This window comes from Aythya fuligula, chromosome 5, assembly GCF_009819795.1.
Source record: "Aythya fuligula isolate bAytFul2 chromosome 5, bAytFul2.pri, whole genome shotgun sequence".
Taxonomy (NCBI): domain Eukaryota; kingdom Metazoa; phylum Chordata; class Aves; order Anseriformes; family Anatidae; genus Aythya; species Aythya fuligula.
In genome coordinates, this window is record NC_045563.1 from 42,299,710 (window position 1) to 42,320,604 (window position 20,895).

General features: G+C 36.3%; 1 protein-coding gene across 1 annotated transcript in view; it reads right to left on the reverse strand.

The window, feature by feature from the left end:
• NOVA1 (NOVA alternative splicing regulator 1) overlaps positions 1–20,443 on the reverse strand; it is a 145,036-nt gene extending 124,593 nt beyond the window's left edge. The window contains exons 1-2 of the mRNA XM_032189189.1: positions 19,982–20,443; positions 17,925–18,068 (exon numbers count right to left, since the gene is read on the reverse strand). Coding sequence (XP_032045080.1) covers positions 17,925–18,068; positions 19,982–20,117 — 280 coding nt within the window. The 5' untranslated portion in view covers positions 20,118–20,443. The remainder of the gene's footprint in view (positions 1–17,924; positions 18,069–19,981) is intronic.
• Positions 20,444–20,895: the final 452 nt, after the last annotated feature.

Here is a 20,895-nt window from a genome sequence, read left to right on the forward strand (position 1 = left end):
ACCCTTCCTTTTTTGTCACTTAAGTATATGAAATCCTATAATGTTATAGCTAACATACATGTGCGTATATCTTATATGAGCTGTACATATTGATATCTTCATTCACATTAGTCTAAATTTCATTCTGCTGCTTAACTCTAAGTTGAATTTAGTTCATCATATTCCATAAGATTTGGTGTTACTTCAGCTAGAACAGTTGAAACCATTTGGCAACTCTGCCCCTGAGTCCTGTGATATAGGAATAAAACCATGCACAAACAGGAATTTGATAAAATGTTTAACAGGATGTTCATCCTGTCTTCCTTCCCCTCTGCTACTTAAAATAATGTTAGGTAAGATTCCTACATGAAGCAGCAGAGGGAAGTCAGGCACAATCATGACCCTCCACAGCAATGAGACACTATATAATCTGTCAGTGCCACCTCTAACTAGGAGCAGTGTCTTCTGATATTTTTATGAAAGTGTATGTATTACACACACACACAACATCCATACTTTTTTTTGTGTATCATATTTGCCCTAACTTTCCAAAAGGCATTTTCCTGTGAACACATCACAAAAAGTAGCACAGTTCCTCTTTTGTTTCTGAGTTACTAGTACCAGCACTAGTAATAACCAAAGCTAAAGCATAATTTTGGAGTTTAACTCATCAATTTGCATCTGTAGTTATTTATTTCAAATATAACCTCCCAGATCCCCTAAGAAACACAGATTTTAAGGTATTATTCTTTGCTTAATCATTCAGAGCCTATGTTAACTGTTAATTCTTTACACTCTGACCTTAATTACGCTTTTTTTTAATTTTCACTGCTTCTAAATAAGAGTTCTTCATGAACTACTATGTATAACATACTAAAATTATCTTAAGAAATTGCTTTCTGAAATAGATGTTTTCATGTTTAGAATCAAAACTCTTCTGTTTGTAACTGTATCTAGTTCTTTCAAAGACAGGTAAAAAGTCTTTCAAAACTAGGAGAGAAAAAAGAAAGGAAGAAGGAATAAGGTTTAAAAATATATAGTATCCACAATTCAGAAGAGTACAGATACTTGTTTTAGTACAGAAGTGGGAATCAGCTTACTTTTTGAAATCAAACCTGTTTAGTACTTTCCAAGAGAATAACATTCACTGAACAAAATATACATACAAGTAAGAAAATCAGAGCATAAGCTGCCACCACTTTCAATAGGGTAAAACAACTCTGAGTAACTGCTTTATTCTGGGAAGTAAACTGTAAGTTGTTGCATTATTTAAAAGTAGTCCTTTCTCATATCAGTAGAAAGATGTGTTGTTGTTATTTTAATGAAGTTGTGAGCTTTAGGTTTGCATGTTTTAAAATGCCTTCTCTTAACTATAGCTAAAAAAGATTTAAATTCAGGCAAGATTAAGTGACAGTCACAAAACAACTTTAACACTCTAGTAATTACTTTTCTGATTGTTGATTAAAATTGAAAATTAACATAAGTGTTGAAACATCTGCTGCCAGATATGCATAATAACTGGAAAGTCTTTATTTTGTAGGTGTCTTTTACCTTTTTTAAAAGAATCTAACTTCTCTTTATTCAGTCTCTGAGAAAGAAATTTTCAGACATCTCTTGGCAAGCAAAGACACTTCGCAGCTTTTCCCCATTTCTCCATTGAGGAGCTTGGCAGCATCACCTCAGTTAGGGGCAGGTAGAGGGCACAAAAAGGACTACAAATATGAGATTTCATCGTTTCGCCTGGAAGGACAGCAGAAGACTGACGCTACCTAATCCATGAGGTCCTTTCCACGCCTACATTCTAATTACTCACCACGATTACCTTCCCAAAAGCCCTCTCAGCTCCCTCATACACTATGTTGCTTTCAAACATGAAACACAGAAGAACCCCAAGAATAACCTATGTAAGGTAACAGGGATGAGGGCCTAACCACCACCCAGTGGTATAAACTCAGTTAATTTCTGTAATTTTAACAGTATCTGCCAGTGTATCAAGACCAAATGGAGTCAAGTTTCATTTCCTCCCCCCCACACACACACACGTGCACATGTTTTTAGGAAGACACAAGGCTTTACACAACACTAGAAGGTTAATTAATAATCCCCATTGTGGGTCTCCCTGGCTGACAGGTAAACCCACACAGCCCCTCACTCCCCCACACCAGAGTAGGGGAATGAAATAGGAAGAGTGAAAGCAACAAAATTCATGCGTAAACATAAGAGTTTGACAAGCAAAGGAAAAGAGGGTAGAATTAAAACAAAGAACAAACAAGCAAACAAACAGCAAAAGAAGCTATGCAGAAGCAGTAACTCACCACCTCCCAGAAACAACCACAGCCCGGCAACTCACCAAGCAAAAAATGGTAACCTAAAATCACTCTCCCCTCTGTTTTACTGCTGAGCATGACAAAGAACAGCACTGAGTAACTCTTGGTCAGTTCAGCTCATCTGCCTGGCTGTGTGTCCTCCCAGCTTCCCATGCACCAACTTGCTGCATGTTAGAGAAGGCCCTTATGCTATGAAAAACCCATTCATTAACAAGTAGAAGTCATTGTTATCAACACTGCTTCCATCACAAACCTAAAACATTGCACCTTGCGAGCTGGTATGAAGAACGTTAACTCCATCCCAGCCAGACCCACTACATCCCTAGCAGAACTTATAGCTGGAGCTCCCTTCAGCCAATTTATACTCAAGTCTTGCTTTCCTCCCTTGAGTTTTGTCATGTGTTTGGGGTTTTTTTTTTGCAGCTGGTGTGAAAAGACATGCTTTCTTTTTTTTTTTTTTTTTTTTTTTTTTTAAAAACTGCGCACAACTCTCAAGTGCTTAGGGTTGACAATTTTGCCTTGTGGTTTTTATTTATTTTTTTCCCCCCAAGACAAAAAAAAATGCCTGGGAAAAACATGCTGTATGGAAAAGCAACAGACCTCCTTTCTCCATTATAAAATTTTATTAGAATAAACTTGCTGTATCAGCTGTATCTGTATTAAAAGTCTCACAATTCTCAATTAATTAGAAAATTGTAGTAGTCCAAGATTCCACTAAAAATGCAGAAACTTATAGCTAGCTACCTTTTAAGCTATCAGAAGCAGTTTTTCCACAAAGAAAAAGGTCTGCCATCATTACCTACAGGTTCATGAGAGGGAATCAGTATAACAGAATAACAGCTTTCAGCTGTAAAATTACTAATTCCAATAATACAGTACATTAAACATGCCATTTCAGATATATGCCAACTTAACACTACCACATATGGCATATCTATCTAATTATCACAGTTTGTGTTTTCATATACAGAGCTGTTATAGTTTTTAAACAATGTGTCGAAATGCACCATTTTATCTGAAAACAGAAAATGCTATCTTTTATAATACCAGTAGGTTAAGACTGTATTTTTAACTACAGGTTAAAAAAAAAAAAAAAAAAAAAGAAAGAATGAAAAAAGCATCAGAATAAGTCTCTGTAATGCTTTCGTATAATTTCTTATAATTCTTATAATTATATATTATATAATATTATATAATATAATTATATATTATAAATTATACATTATATATAATTTATAATATAAATATATAAATATAAAATATTAAAAATATATATTATATATACTATAAATTATATAATATTATATAATGTAATATATACTATTTCTTATAATTTCTTTCTGCTTATATTTTCTTTTTATTAGTAGCATTAATAGTAACATTAAATTTCTCAAAGTTAATATTTTCATTTTTTCTTTTTCAAGTCTTTAATTCACCTATTGACACACTAAGACTTAATGGACAGTGGACAAATAAAATAATCAAGTTAGTTATTCTCCCAGTTTTGCATATAATTAAAAAAACATCATGAAGTAGCATGTGTGCATGCATCAGTTGCAGTGAAGACAGACTTCGTTTGTGTTCGTTCTTCAATGTGCAATTTGACCTCACTCAAACAATTGCTATTGCAGAATCATACATTCTAATTGCAGTTCAATACAAATCATGCCCTAAATATTTGATTTCAGATTCCCCAGCTGGTGCTTGGTGTCACTTCAGCTGTTCAGAGGGATTTTTTTTTTTATGTTTCTTTGTTTAAGCAAGCAAAGAGCTCACATATAAATACCATGAAACATTATGTAATCTTAATTTCTCCTTCTGCAGCTTGTAAACAATACCACATATTTTTATACTATAACATCAACATGCATATAGAAATGAAAAGTTAACCTCTTAGTAGCCAACTAACTATGCACCAATCAGTATAAATAGTTTTTGGTTTTTTTTTATTATGGAGTATGAACCGTGAGTAAATATTCCACACCAATTTATCAATTGCATTTTCCACCATGTCCTTCAGTTCTCAAACAGTTTAGACTTTTTCTGATAATTTACTTCAAATAAAATAAGACAATATCCATATATACTCGCATATATAGTGTCTCACTCTAAAATCACAGATGAGATTATACATACAAGAGAAATACAAGAGTTTAAGAACCACCTCTCTGCTTTTTTTCTCTCATTTTTAAATGAGCATTCACTCAATGAGTTTGCAACTACTTTTGCCAAAGGTTTCTATTAGGCACAAAATTAAACAACTACAAAATGATTGCATTTATATTCATTATAAATGCATTTATATGCATTTATTATTGAATAATAAATATCAATCTCCTCCCTGATAAAAAGTCCAAACAATCCTCTTAAAAATTAAGACAAAATATTTTATGTAATCATAAGGGAAATAGGACAATTTGATTTCAGGATAATTATTTTAAGTCAAAATTCAGTATTTCCTCAGAATTTATTTTTAGGAAGTTTACCAGTGCCTTTTAACACTTCAGATCAAATCCCTCCCACTAACTGTTTAGATATTTTTTTTTGTTAATTCAGTCAAGCTCCATATTCCAACAATTCTGACTTCTACCTTTAAAAATTAACAGTAAGACAAGTGTGTTGAAACAAAGAAGTGTAATGCTTCTAACAAAAGAAATTTTCAAATAGAAGGAAATCCTAGAAAATGTTTTGTTTGAAGAGGATTTGTAACTCATTATGGATTAGATCTCAGGTTTTCTCTTCAAAATTAGATCTTTCAGCAAGTGTAGCACACGGTTAACAGAAAGACAGTATTTTCCTACAAGGAATTACTGAAAGGGACTGAACATATTTACAAATATATTAAAAAGCCAGCATACATATATAAGGACACAATTATTCTTTTAAGATGAAAAAAATGATTCAGCAAAGCCAAAAAATAAGACAACTATAACAAGTTTTCATGTTAAATAGTATGAGTTTATGATTTGTCCTGCTTCCGGCATTAAAAGGTTGCATTTATGCATTAAAATTTGAAAAGAACTTTTGAAACAATGCAACTTTCTTGCAAAGAGTCAATCAACTTAAGGAAAGGGTATAAAACTTATCCCAAAACGGCAGACCACACGTATTGGCAAGTTCATACTGATAACCTGTATTAAACATGATTATTAAAAACAACTGAATATAGCTGAAAATATACTATAAGGTGTCATATACAATCCTCAAAGACATGAGTTATGTTGGTATTCATCATCATTTACTCAACTACATTAAAATTTAATGTAGCAAGAAAGGCATCTCTAAACTGTGATTCAAATTGCTCTATCCAGCTGAGTAACTTCAATTTAAATCATTTGCAAGGCTACAAAACAGTGAGAAACATTCCTTGTTAGGCAAAAGGGAGCAGAAATGCTAACTTCCACAGGTGAGTACCAGGAAGAAAAAAAAAAATCCTTTGCTAGAAAAGAAAAACACTGAGAGATAAAGAAGTCTTTCACCAAAGGATCTAAATCGCCTTGGATTTTTCTGAAGAACCATATACATATTTTATTTATTACTATTTTTAGTATACACTACTATCACCTACCCCTGTATGAAAACAGACCAAATTGGGGCAACATAGACTAGATAATTATTTTGCCTTTTGTAAACTCAGTACTTACCTGAATTTGATGTTTGTAAAGAGAAATTGATAGTAATTTTATTGCATTTGTGGTCTCCATTCATTTTCCTGGAAGGCAGTAGCAAATGGAAAGAAATTCTCAATTTCTCCCCTTATGCTTGAGAGACAAAAAAAAATATTTTCTTTTTTGCTGAAAGTAATAGAACATCAACTATTGAAAGACGCAAGAACCGTATCTCACTACTGTACTCATCTGCACAGATAAAGAGCTTGGACACCTTTAAGAAATATATAACTTCAGAGAAATATTTGATCTCAAGCAACAAAGTTGAAAACAATATTCAGATTTCAATTACTTCCAAGAAGTCAACCTAACAAAAAATGGGAAGTTTTACTTACCACACAATCTGAATTCATCAAATTGAGAGTGGTAGATACAGTTTACCGGAAGAATTTCCACACAGAATGTCAAGTATAAAAGTAGAGGTTAAAAAATAAAAGGCATCTTAAGCTGCTTAGGAAACAAATTGCAAGTTTTCCAGTGCTTAGAACTTGCTAAACTACAACTTTGAGATTTCAGAAATCAAAGGTTAGTAGAGGGAAAACTTGAAGTTCTAAGAGTAACTTCCAGATTAAAATTTTAAACTAAATATTTGATGAGCATAAGCATGTTTTGTGTTTTTTTTTTTTTTTATTATTATTAAATATACCATTCTTAGGATCTTCAGCACTTATAAATGGCCTGTCCAGCAAGATTCCTCAATTTCCCCCATGGAAGGGGCATGGAAGAGGCATCCCAAACCCTGAAGTATGGGTATTGACACCAATCATTTTTACCCAGTCATTTGACACCAGTCATTTTTACGCAGAAAAGCCATCTATTCAAAAATTCAATATGAAAACCATCTTTTGGTTATGAGCAAGACTAAATTTGGGAAGTCGTAATCCTCTTAGAATGCAGAATTTAAATGATATGTGAAAACTGCTATATCCTGAAGGAATTGATACAATGGAACTTGCAAAGTAAAACTTAAAAACTGATACAATATGGAAAGATGAAGTCTACCCTAACATCCTCAAGTATCTTGGCCTTTCCATCTACATAGAGACTTACCTACAAGGATTCCAGAATACTTATTGATCTGAACATACACGGTATTTCACATATACCAAGATCATTTCACATGAAATATGCCATCATTCGCTTTGGTTTGCTAGTAACTGTATTGCAGTTCATGATTAGTAAATACTAACAGCATTTTTTTCTCTAAATTAGCATTCCAACATTATACACTTTTCTAGACCTACTGAGATGGGTCATACCACAAATATTAAATTTCAATTAGTTCCTGAATTATTTGTGTGGACTTCATATCAGACAGTCATATTCAGCCTCTCTGGCCCTCCCAGGTAAGCATACTTCACAATGTGAAAATCTCACCATACAAAACCAGTGCTACTGGTACATACTAGAAGACACCAACTCCCCTTATATGCCTTTTTAGTTCAAAGCTTTGTTTTCTCTTTGACAGAGAAAAACATCCAAATTAAGACATTGTCTTGCTACAAAGAGCATTACGATCACCTATCCTAATCTCCTATGCAACATTTCACAGATAAATCCCTGCATTATCTCAGAAGCCTGTTTAACTACATGAGTATTTTTAGGAAAAGGTCACTAAATTTTAATTGTGGTTTTATCATCATAACTCTTAGTAAATTATTGTCATTACTTCTGAAAGCTTGTATTGAGAGAAATGAAGGCTGGCCATTCCAGTAAAAAAGACAAATACTTAAAGATAAATAATAGTGACAAATTTAACAATCTTCAGACAGCCAATATAAAGCTGCCAAAATGTACAAGAGGAAATTCTTTTGAAAGAAAATCTACAAAAACAATTTTGCACACATGAAATTCAGCATGTGCCTGGACTGGCCAACACTGGCAGAACAGTAGACACTTATGCACCATACTAGCAAGCTAAAAGAAGTACAAAAAAAAATAAACATGGGATTTGTTTTTCTAATTTTGAGCATATGTATATGTGTTGGAGAGGGGAAAAAAATAAGGTACTTATTTTTTATAAAACCAGATGATTAAGTTCTGTGCCCTTTTCATGTCTGCACCCTCAAAATCAGATGGTTCTAAGCTACCAAAGCGTGAAGGACAGAACTAGAACTACTACTAAACATCAAAACAACATGTTTTGAAACAGTAAATACTACTGAAAACACGATCCATTGGATAATACAGAAAAAAAAAAAACGAGAAAGTTACCTGAAATAAAAATTAAATTTTACTAGGTATAAATAGGATATTTAATGCAAACACTGGCCTTGCAACCATTATCAACTGCGTCTGTAAGACTAAAATTCATACAATTTATAAAACACTTGCATAACCTGAAGATTTTTTTTTGTATTTAGACGGTATGGGAAACATAAGGGAGGACAAAAACAGCTGCCCATTTAATTGATTTTCAAAAACATGCCTCTGACTCTTAGGTGAGCAGTTGCATGTAGATTCTACATACACTTTCTATTCTGTTTTTAGCAATCTGATTTAAAATCTGGCTATCAGAGGCTACCCTGTTTCCTTACAAGTATTCAGAAAAAGAACACATGATGAACTCAAGAAAAAGGAAGAGCTGGAAAGGCCAGGCAAGACCAGGCAAGACTTTTATATCCTATAAATGCCTTTCCTATCCAAATCTTAGGTTTGCTCAATTATCACGCAAAATTGTCCTAACTTTTTTCTAAGCTAAATTCGATATAAAAAACTTTTTTTAATTTAACGCATCACATTGGCAATTACTAGGACAGCTAGCCATAGATATAGATCCATACAGAACTAGAACGCAGCTTATAAAGTTGTATACTATATATTTTATTATTGTTAAAAGCAGTGCAAATACTAGATGAGCACTTGGCATTATCACCAACCTAAACAAAAATTTTTATTCCTGAAAAAAAAAAAAAAAAGTAAATTTAACAGTTCATTTTTTATTGAGCAATTCAATATGCTAGTATTTATATGCTTGAAGAAGAGTAATCCCAACAAAAACTAGCAGATTTAAAGTGTGCTACACCTCACAGTAAAAGACTCAGAAATTAAGAAGTGATACAATCATAAGGAGTTTCTGGGAAATCCAATTTTTTATTTTAGATTGTCAGAGCTGCCAAGTGTCCATCTAATACAGTAAGTAGAAGACATACAATGAAGTGTGCACACACATGCAGGACAGAAAGTAAACCCCATAGATGTTCTGTATCTATCACTTACTGCAATAAATCATTTTTATAAAACTTTACAGCATCCAGTAGCAGCACTTTGTTGCAAACCCTTGAAAATCTGCACTGACAAAATGCCAGAAGAGCCTCTATTGTTCCACAGAAATTCTCTTCAAAGCCAGGACAACAAAGTGCTAAAAAGCCACCTTTTTTTTTTTTTTTTTTTTTTTCGTCTTCCTCAGGAAAAGCAGTGGTAAACTACCACATTACAAATATTAATATACTATAACTCCAGCTCAGTACTGCTGCTAAAACAGTATCCACTGGAACACCTGAACTGCTGCTACTATACACTATCTTATCTACACTCAAGAAACACCAGATTACAGACAGGGACAAAATGTAAACCTCAGCTAGATCAAGCTCCAATCTGGCATATGGCCCAACTGGTCTTTCCTCCCCCTTCCATGCCATGATGTAAATTCACTGCTTAACTCTTTGGGAACACAATCTGGTATAGTTTACGCATATGCATACTGGACACTGAACAAAGTCAGCTAAATGGACATCTGCCACTTCATACTTGGCTAATGCATCATTTTATATAAATATTTTCAATAATTTTGACTTGAGACCCCATAGTTCTATATCCAGTTAAATATTTGTGAATTTTCACATATAGTTTGAAAAATGAGAGCTTAGAATAAATTAGGAAAATGATAAATTGCTGCTGCCTCTGATTATCTGGTTCTCTACAGATATTTTTCCCTATATTGCCAATGAAGACTCTTTAAAAAGAACTCAAGTCACTACTTCAAAATAAAACAAAATACATGTACATACAAATCTTCCAAGAACTTTGGAGGTGTGCACTATGGTTCTTGATTCAAGCAAACAGGTGTCACTCTATGAAGTGGGGGAAAAGAGTACAAATGTGTGAAGCTCTTTATGTGGGAAATTACAAGAGAGTTAAATGGCACTGAGCAAGGCACAAAAAGTGCTTTTAAAATAGAAACAAGGGAACATGCAGAGAACCTCAGTATCTAATTTAATGATTGAAAATGCAAAGGCTCCAACTTGTGAAACATTAGCAGCAGCCATGAATTTCACTGTAGTTCTGTATAACAAGTAATCTTACCTGAGTGATTCTCAAAAAAATGTCAACACATCGATTGTATTTTTCATCTGATCCTGTCAATGCTGAGATGACAGGCCCTGCAGGATGCAGTGAGAGATCAATGACGGAAAAACAGGTGTTTAGTCTTTTCACAATCAAAACCTACAAGATGAGGCAAATATGAAATTTTGTCTGAGATTCATGCTTCTTTAACTCTAACAAACACTAATGTTACATAACCAGTTTCATCTACATATACTGACAACTATCTGTTCTCCTCACTTAGTAGGGACTAAGACAACTGACCCCAAAGGTCATTCATATTACCACTATGTAACTTTGAACCCTGTCTCTAATAACACTTGAAGGAATAGTGTATCTGGTCACACAGCTGGTTACTTACACCAGTTACTTCATACATCAACCTATGTTCTCTGGCCTTTCACGAAGAAAGCTTAATTTTGCCCATTAATCACAGAGAGCACTTAAACCTTACATGAAACTTATTGCAATTCAGAAGTCAAGACAAGCAACACATAATGGTATCGCTCATAACCAGCTGAAGTGAAGAGTGACAAATTCATGTTCAGAAGTCACAATGGCATCCTAGCATTTTACAGTTCAGATCTGGCTTCCACAGACGTTTCCAAATACTGCCTTAAACTGACATTTCAATCACACCAGTTAAGTGCCTCCAAATGAATGTTAATGCTTGGCTATAATCAACAAGAACAGAATGTTTAATATTAAGTAAACCCCAATCAAATGCAACCATAATTAGTTAACAAATACGTTATAGTGAAAACATGTCAATATGGGGGGATGGGGAGAATTTAGATAGCTGACATTTTATTATGCTTTAAAACCATTTAATATTTCTACTAAATAAAATTTAAACACAAAGTATCCTGATGATCACTTCTTTCACTTACAATACAAGCTACATAGCTAATCCTTATAATCCCAATTTGGGATGCAAAATCAAAAGAAAAATAGGATGAAATAGAGTTCTTACACATCTGTAGTGTAACACTCTAGGCTAAACTCCGATTTGGTATTTCCTTTGGGGGATGGAACAACAGAACGGCCCTGAACACCAGGATAAACATAAGAAACCTGATAGTCTCCTAAAGCTGTGTCATACAGGCAAGATAATAGTTATCTCTATAGTAAATTAACAGATTTGCTCATGTACATTCATTTATTCTGACTGCCAAATACTAAATTCCAATTTTACATGTTTCCACACTGCTACAAATCCTCAAAAGCATCACAATACTGATCTATCCAATACTATCAACTACTATACCCTACTACAAAGCGTACTAAAGTACACAATAAAGTAATACCAGACAAATATAAAAGGCATGTTCAAAGTGAAACAGAAGTAAAGGTAATTTGCCGTTAAGCATTTGATTTTATTTACTCTCCTCCCACTCCATTTGCTTGAACACCATAACTATTTTCATTTACAGACAGTTGTATTTGTTGTCAGAATAAACACAAATATTTTAAGTACATTGTAACAGTGACATTTCACTAACATGTTTAACAGTTTCGCTATTCCACAGATATTTGACATAGGAAAACCGTATTACAGTTTTAAGTTGAAGCACAGTACAGATTTTAGGCTAGTATCAAACAAATCCAATTAGAAAACCGAAAGGCCTACCCAGAAACATGGCCATCAGCAAGACTCAAAATGAAGCTTTTCCATTTCTAGTACACGTTGCTCTTTATACCATGGCACTGCAGCCACTGAGGGTCAGATTAATTAAGACCAAGAGCAGCTGCAGTGCAACGTGAGAAGCACGCTGCCACAGCCCTCACCAGTCCAGCCCAATTACCTGCAGCATTCCAGCACCGGACAACTGACAACTACCACTCTCCTCACCAGGTCATTAACTCCTGCTGGCTAGTCGACAAACATTAAAAAACAAACTAACCTCTTTTTAAGATGGACTGAAAAGCTGATTGCACCTGCTGTAGGATGCAATGATGAATCCCAGCGAGATGTTTGTCAGTCAAATCTGTACAGATGTTGCTTAACTTTATGCTAGAGCTGTATCCAAAGACGGAAATGAGACAGCCATCAGGCCCAAGCCCTCCTCCCAAATCCCTCTATGCTCTATTTCTAATAGCTGGTCTGACAAATTTAGTAAATCCAAGGTCTCCTTTCCTAGCCAAAAAGCTACTGATCACTGATTAAATAAATTCCCTGGTCAACTACAGAGGAAAGTATCTGGAGTTAATGCTGTTGATTAATGAACTAACAATATCATAGCATTTGAGAAAGGTATTGATTGCTCCAGGATACAGCCTCCAAGAAAAAAAAGAAAATTTTTCTCTTACTGCATAAGGGACAAACAGAAAACAATTACAAGATTCAGACATTTCCTGATTATATTTTCTAAATATTAGCTCCAAGACCTATGCTCCAAACACATCCATAAAAACTTTGATCTGTCTATGAAACACTAAATCTTGTACAGAAACGTAAAACTTCATGAAAAGCGGAAATTTTAAATTATTAGTTTTTACAGACTTCTGCTATTTTTCTTAATTATTTTTCCCCCAGAACTTACAAGTCCATAATATAGATACACTTAAGGAATGCAGAAATTTCTGCTTTGCAGAAGCCTCAATTTAATCAAGAAGTAAATACGTAATATTGTCACTAGCACATTCATCTACATATACACTTTCTTACCTATTGAGAATCATTTATTTTCTCAACTCCATTGAAGACTACAGTGAGAAAAACAAACACAGAAAAGCTGAACTTGATAGAAAATAGTATCTCCTCGTGACCTGTCCTTTATTTTGCCAAACAACTGCATGCATAAGACGTAGCTTTTAAGGTTAACTAATTATTTCAAATCTATCACCCTTCTTACACTAGACAAAGACACAGCATTTTCTTGCAAACCACAGAGTCATTTGCCATGTAAAAGTTTATTCACTCAAACATAAACATCAGTGTAAAATTTCTACCTAAACTTCTCAAAATTTTTCTAAACCTGTCAAATGAGAAGCTGCTAAATTCACACTGGGTCAAATTAGATAGGTAACAATCTCAAGATTAGATGAAGTTACACAGTCAGTTTCAGCTTCCTTTTAAATGTAAAATGTACTAAAGATCTGCAGTCTAACAAGCTAACTTTTTTTATTCTGTTCCAGTAACTAGGCAACTGACAACTGTCCAACTGAGAATTATCTCTCTGAACAGCTGGCAACCAACACTTGGGATTTTTCCTGTTGTGTTTTTTTTTTTTTTTTTTTCCTAGTAGAAAGATTTATAGTAATATAAATTAATTATAGCTCCTTTAGAGCTGTGTAGGTTTGTAAAGAATCCACCTCTGAAATCTCTACTCATTATTTAGTCATCTCCCCAGTTCCTTTATCCCAGAAGTTGGTCATATCAGTAAATGTTTACAACAGAATCTTAAAAACTTAGATTTATATTATATGAAGTCTCTATTTAGCCCATGTCAATATCTTGAAAAAATTATAAATACCAAGAATAAAACTGGGATGCAATTACTGACGTATGACAACCACCTCCAAGGAACCATGACAACAGATTGCTAACTCCAATCTAGCTTTTAGCTGTCTTATTTCTCCTTTATTTTTTTATTCTCCTCCATAGCTGAAATATATTATTTCACTGACACTATTTCAAGTGTTGATTTTTAAAACTGATTCTTTTCACTACAAAACTTCAGATTATTTTCTGTGGTTAATGAACTGCCATACTGATTTCTAAATAAAGAAAATAATGGTGAACCAAGCTTGATATATTATACCTTCCCCCTCCCTAACTGTTAAATAGGAGTAATGAAGCTAGAAAGTGAGCTTAATTATAAATTCCTCTGGTTAGTTGTACGTTCGATAAATTTGAAAGGTTTTGTAGGAGTCAGAATAATATAATTTTCCAAAGGACACATCCATAAAGATTTGGTAGACAATCCCCCAGAATTCATGAATGTTTAAAAAAAAAAAAAAAAAAAAAAAAAACAGACTTTCAAACACAAAACATCTCGAATACAAGTCACTGTAAAAACATAACAGACACACATTTCATATACTCTCTACATGAGGCAGGGGAAGGAAACTCTGACCTTCTGTATTCTCCAAATATTTAGAGAACATTACTAATTAGAAATCTGTTACAAAAACAACACAGCTACTCTATTGTTAAAAGCAGTAAAACCTTATCCCCATTTAATTATGTTTTTATTAATCTCTGCTCTTAATATGATCTAATTTAAGTACACACATGACTTCATATTCCAATAAATTAAAAAACACTGACCGAGCTCAAATTCACTCAAGCACCAAGTTCAGATCAGGCAAGATCCTGTTGCAAGATAAACAACGTGATGCGATGTAACATAATTTTGTGTGTGTGTGTGTGTCTGTGTGTGTGAGTGAGAGAGAGCGAGAGAGCGAGAGAGAGAGAGAGAGAGAGAGACTTGGGGGGAGTGCTCAATGGAAAAAAAAATACGTATGTCCACAGTAGTTTTCAGTCCAGGGCTCGCTACAATTCAGAATGGAAGAACAGATAAAACAATGAGAGCTTAATACAACAAAAATACTAACTTCTATATTGTTCAAAATACAACCATACATAAACATAGGCCCACAGAAGGGCCAACTTTATGAGTTCACTTTATTGATATTAAAACAGAATGGCTGTGTCAGTATTTAAATTTTGGACCAGAACTCACTAGTCAATACACACACTATAGTTCTCTGAAGAAGGAATCAGCGCCTATTATTTTACAAATAGGGCGTATTTTTGCCAGTCTAACTTTATTTCCACAATATAGGAACAGGACTGAAGAGAAAGGAATTGGGAATAATTTAAGCACAATATCCAAGTTTAAATTGCAGAAGTCCAAACAATTAGAAAAAGTCAGCTGGTAACCTGGAAAGAGAACAATAAGTTGTGTACTCCAAAAATAAAACTCTAGTGGACAGTAATGTAATTATGTAGTGTTTCCTATTTTGTGAACTAAAAGGTTCAGTGAAAGGCTGATTTTTTTTCCTTCAATGTCTTGTAATTAGAGCTGCCATGTAATTCTTCAGTAATTATGTCACCTTTTGATGCACAAAATTAATTCCAACAGAAATCAGTCTGCATACTGAAGTCCTATATCACAGGAAAAAGAAAGAACACTATTAGATCATAGGAACTATGCATGACTTCTGTATTACATCCAACTTCCTCCTTTCCAAACAGCAACTTACTCAGACTGTGCTAAAACTGTTTTGGAAAAAGGAAAAAGTTTCACAGAAACTTCAGTGAGCGAACATTCCATAACGAAATGTACATTAATCGCATTTCTAGTCACATGCATAAATAGAATAGAGTAACCAACTTGTATTATGAAACCAGAATAATTGGTTATGAAACTCTGGAAGAAAAATAAACCATATCTTTATATTAGCTATTACACAAGGTACATCTTCCCTAATGCTGTACAAGCATGAGAGTCTGCAAGAAACCCAAAAGTTATCAGCTTAGGGAATGCCAGGACCTCCGAAAATTCCATGGGCTTGTGGTCAAACGCAAACAAAGACTAAGAAGAGCTAGCCACAAGGGAGTCCATTTCTCAGACCTGTGCCATGCTTTAGCAGGTATCAGTCACAAACTTCTTTAAAAGACTCATTTGCAATATGACAACATGGCTGCAAACTCAAAGCAGACTGTCTAAAGTCAAACTGGAAGTTCATTTGCACCTGTTACACCGAAATTGACTAAGCCTTACTGCACTAGTTATTTACATTGTTACTATTACTGATTTTAAGAGATAACATGTTTGTTGCAAACATTTTTACTCGTGTCATTCTAGATTGCTAATTTTTATTTTTCAAAGGTTCCTCTGCTACTACTACTGCTATATCTTTACAATTTGCTACACAAAGAAATATATAATTCTGATTTAATCAGAAAACAGAAGAAATATGCTAGAGTACTGAACAAAAGATCTAATCTTTGGAGCGTCCTTTCCAACAGAGTGTAAATAAACTGTAGTAAAATGAAAAGGCTTGTAATTTGGTATTTGGAATATTCTTCATAAACACCAATTTTCTGTAACATCCTTGCATATGTGATACCACCTCATGTATAATGCAGAAAATCTATTTCATTTTCATCTATTGACAGTGAATTTAATTCACTATTGCGGCTCTTTACGCAGATTATGTTATTAATTCTGCAATCAGGCTCTTTTGAATGCTTTTATTTCTTCCAAGAGTTTTCACAATCCTACATTGATTTTTTTCCACCCTACCATACCTTTCAAAATAAAGGACCTTATTTGCTAACTTTCTCAAAGGGGAAAGAAAAGTAAAAAAGAAAAAAAAAATCAAAGACAACAAGCATCAGTTTATAAACTGTATCTTTCAACAGGAAAACCTATACACACTACTTTAACCTTTGTCATGTGAGTATTATAAACTGCATTCATTAAGGAGACATACAACAGGTGCATTAAAATTTCCATAACAAAAATCATCAGCGTAAAGAGACAACAATCTCTCTATTAATAAAAAAAAATCCACTTCTGCCTGACACTAAAGTTAGAAGACAGGAAAAGCTAAACACTAACACATTAGTGTTCTGCTTATGCCCATACCAACTACCTTCACTATTTTACAGGATTCAGTCATCTTGTTAAAATGGATCAAATGCAAAACAGCTCTAATTTTTCCAACAGAAAAGTCAGTAACACCTACTCAATTCTAAACCACCAGCTATTCTTCAAAATAAAATCAAAACACCAAAAAGAGAATTAGTTACGTTATTATTTTGCATCAATTTACAAGAACTCCTCTAGAACACAGTTCAATTGCAAAATGTTTTTTTGTTTATCTTTAGGAAAAAATATTTAATTACAAAAGCTAAAATCTTGTGTATCATTATGTAAGACCCCCCCCCCGGTTTAGAAATCTTAAAGGAGAAATACTAATTCAGATTTATTATTGTTGTCATACACCAATATTAAAAACCTGTTTCTTATGCATAAATACAGCTGATACAAAATACTTGTATCTTTATTCGTCCCAAGCATTTCACTTTTATAATAGAGTTTTCCTCCACCATCGAGATAAACATAATATAAAGAATACCTAAAGAGCAGCACTTGTCCTCTTTCCTTCACTCCAGAGCCAGTGAACAAAGCAATGAGGCATAAAGAAGGTACATAATGGATTAAAAGTAAATGGCCCATTCTTTAAGAGGCAGCCTCTCAATTTTACTCATTCTAGCTTAATTGTCATTACAATGTCTGGAAACTTCAAACGAACAATTATTTTTACGCCAGCTGTCAAGTTGGTTCCTTAAAGCTCGATTTTTTATTTTTTAACTAAAAAACAAAGCAACCAGAAAATGTTTATGATTTTCTCTCAGAAATACTGGCAAACATCTTTAAACATATTTCAAGCAGTTCAATTACTAGATAGTAACCATTTCATTTCATAGTCCAACTAAGTCAGAACATTTATATTCACTGTTGCACTTCGTAGAATACTTTTTTGATAAATATCGCTTCCAGTAGCACTGGATGCTTAGTCGCCAACATTTGAAACATACTGACATGACATGTACATATATCCCATGGGATTTAAAAATAAAGAACTGGCTAATTTTTGCACGTACCTGGGTAAAAATCTTTGGATTTAGACAGCTTGATGGTGGCCCCAGTCTCTTTCTGCAACTGAACAATTGTCTGTCCTCCCTTCCCAATTATAGATCCAGCAGCATAACTAGGTATGAGGACCTTTAGAAAATATTGGCCATCCTCTGAAAAATTGAGATATGCATGGTTAATATGGGTTAAAAACTTTGATTCCCCCCCACCCCACCCCCCGACCCACAAATAAAACGTTACATCTTTAAACTCATCCAGTAATTCATGCATTTACATCTAACCAGTTGCGTCATTCTGCAAGACACGTTTGGACTATGCCTTTGACATTTTACAATACGTATATTTATTCTAAGCAAATTACAGAATCCATATATATTCCTTAATTCTGTAAAAGAATAAAATCAAAGTTGTATTCCTAAGGTGGATTTTTTTCAAATTTTCCACTGGTAACCACAGCACACAGAAATGATTGGACCCCTTTTTAAAAAAAGGGAGCCCTGCACAAAAACGTGCCTAGTGACAACTACAACCTTGCTTGAAAATACTGCAAAAGAAATGCCAAAATTAAGAAGGAATGAATTGTAAATTCTGATGGGCTATTTGTTTGTCATTAGCAAACACATGAGAATAGCAATTAGCTATTGCATGCATTCTTCTTAAGTGAGCAAAACGACTACTCTGCTACCAAATAACCCACCCAAAATGTGGGGTTTTATTCCAAGCATTTCAGCCACTGCCAAGAAAACAACTCAACATGGTGCGGATGGGATCACTTGCCTAAGTAATCCTGATGTATTCCTTTAACACTTCTTAAGCGACAATGATCTCTTTTAAGCTCATTAATTAAAGGACATTAAGAAGAATTTTTCCCAATTGATCAAAAGCCTAAGTCACTTATTTCAGATACACTTAAAAGGTGACAAGACAATGCCAGTCTTCCATCCACCACTAGCATTAAAGCACACAATCGGATCAGGAAAAATATATATGAAATGAATGAAAAATACAAAATTAAAATGAAAAGGATTCCCAGTCTGATTCAACAACTGCATCAGCCTTGAAATCATCAGTGCTACCATCCTAATTTTAAATCCAGAGACACTGAAGTCTGAGAAACCTTCTGCAACCGGCTGTGTAAAGTGCAGGAGAATAAGGGTTAGTTCATTCCCCAGACTTGGGTTCTCCTCAGTAATTATGTGCATGTCCCATTTGCTTTAATATCAAGATTTTTATCAGGAAATCTGTTCTACAAAGTTGTTGTGTTTTTTTTTGTTGTTTTTTTTTTTTTTTCCTAGGCAAGAGGAGCAATACAAGTTCACCTCACTTTTCTTATTCACGACTAGAAGCTCCTGAAGCAGTGCCTGCGTGTGACAATAGTGCCTATCCATATTAACGTAGCCGGCCGTGAGATGCTCTGCGCACAGTTAGCCTGCTGCTCTTAATATCGGGCAAACGAATTCACCTCCGCCTCGGTGCATTGTTATGACGACTCCAGCGCAAAGGAAGGGAGGCGATGCTGGTCCCGTTATAACTCATCTCATCCGGGCAGGGCAGGATGCGAGCCGCTGAGCCCCCCGGCGGAGTGACGGCTCCCCCCTTCCGCCAGCCAGCCCTCGCCCCCAGCCAGACAAACAAACGCCGCGCACACACACACGCTGACAATAGCGGCGAGGCCGAGGAGGAGGAAAAACGCAGGGCAAGGCTGAAATTCAACTTGTGACCTGGAGGATGCGAAGGGAGGGAAGCGCGCCTGCCGCCTCCTTCCAGACCATGGCGAAAAGGGCGAGGGGGGCTGCGGGAGCCCCCTGCGCGCCCCCCTCCCCGCCGCGGGGTCACGGCTCCGCAGCCCCGGCGTGGATATAAAATAAAAAGCCCGGTAGATGCTGAAAACCGACGCCATTTTGATGAATGATAACATTAGAGAAATGGGAATGCTTGGGGGGGGTTCGGGGGGGGGGCGAGGGGGAGGCAGGCAGGTAGGGAAGGGGAGAGGAGAGGAGAGGAGAGGAGAGGAGAGGAGAGATGGGTGGGCTGGGCGGGGGGAGGTGACGGAGGCTATACCCACCGCCCGTGTTGGTCCTCTTGGTGCTGCCGGCTTCGGGGGGGGCTTCCAGCGGTCTTTTCCGGGAGTCCGGCGGGTCCAGGTCTATGGGAACCCCGGTGTGGGTCCCGTTCTGCTGGATGGGAGCTGCCGCCATCATGTTTGCTGCTTCTCGGAGGAGAATTGTCTCTTCCCTTCTGTGGTGGGGGGGCAGGGAGGGAAGGGGGAGGAGGAGGAGGAGGAGGAAGGGGGAGGAGGAGGAGGAGGAGGGGAGGGGGCTCGTCCCGTTCTCTTGTCCTTTTCGAAAATGTAGAGCTAAGCTCAGCGTTGCCGAGGATGCTGCGCGCCTTGTTTATCTGGCACCCGGGGGGAGGGAAGGGAGAGGAGAGGAGGGAGGGAAGCGGGCAGCGCTGGCTGGAGGAGCAGCTGCAGTGCAGTGTCAGGAGATGAGAAGGGAGACAGGGGAGCGAGGGGCGAGAGGGAAGAGAAAGGGGGAGAGGGGAGGAGGAGGAGGAGGGAAGAGAGTGAAAAGAGTAAGACGGGAAGAGGAGAGGACAGAGTGAGTGGGAGAGGAGAGGAGGGGAGAGAATGGGAGAGGAGAGGAGAGGAGAGGAGGGGAGCGAGAACGAGTGAGACAGAGGAGGAAGGGGAGGGAGGGGGAGCGGGAGGAGGGAAGGAGGGAGGGAGCGAGCGGTGTAAATGGTGGGCGAGGGAGCGAGGGGGAGATGATTCACGCCGCCTCCGAGCCCCCTCCGCTCCCTGCCTGCCCTAGCGCCGCTGCCGGGCTCTCATGCTCCCCCTCGCTGCCGGGCTGGGGCTGGGGGACGCGGGGGTGTGAGTGTGCGTGCGTGTGTGTGTGTGTCTGGGGGCGTCCCTGGTTGCGCGGCGGGGCTCCGCTCCCGCCCCAGCCCCAGCCTCGCCGCCTCCTTCGAACGCCC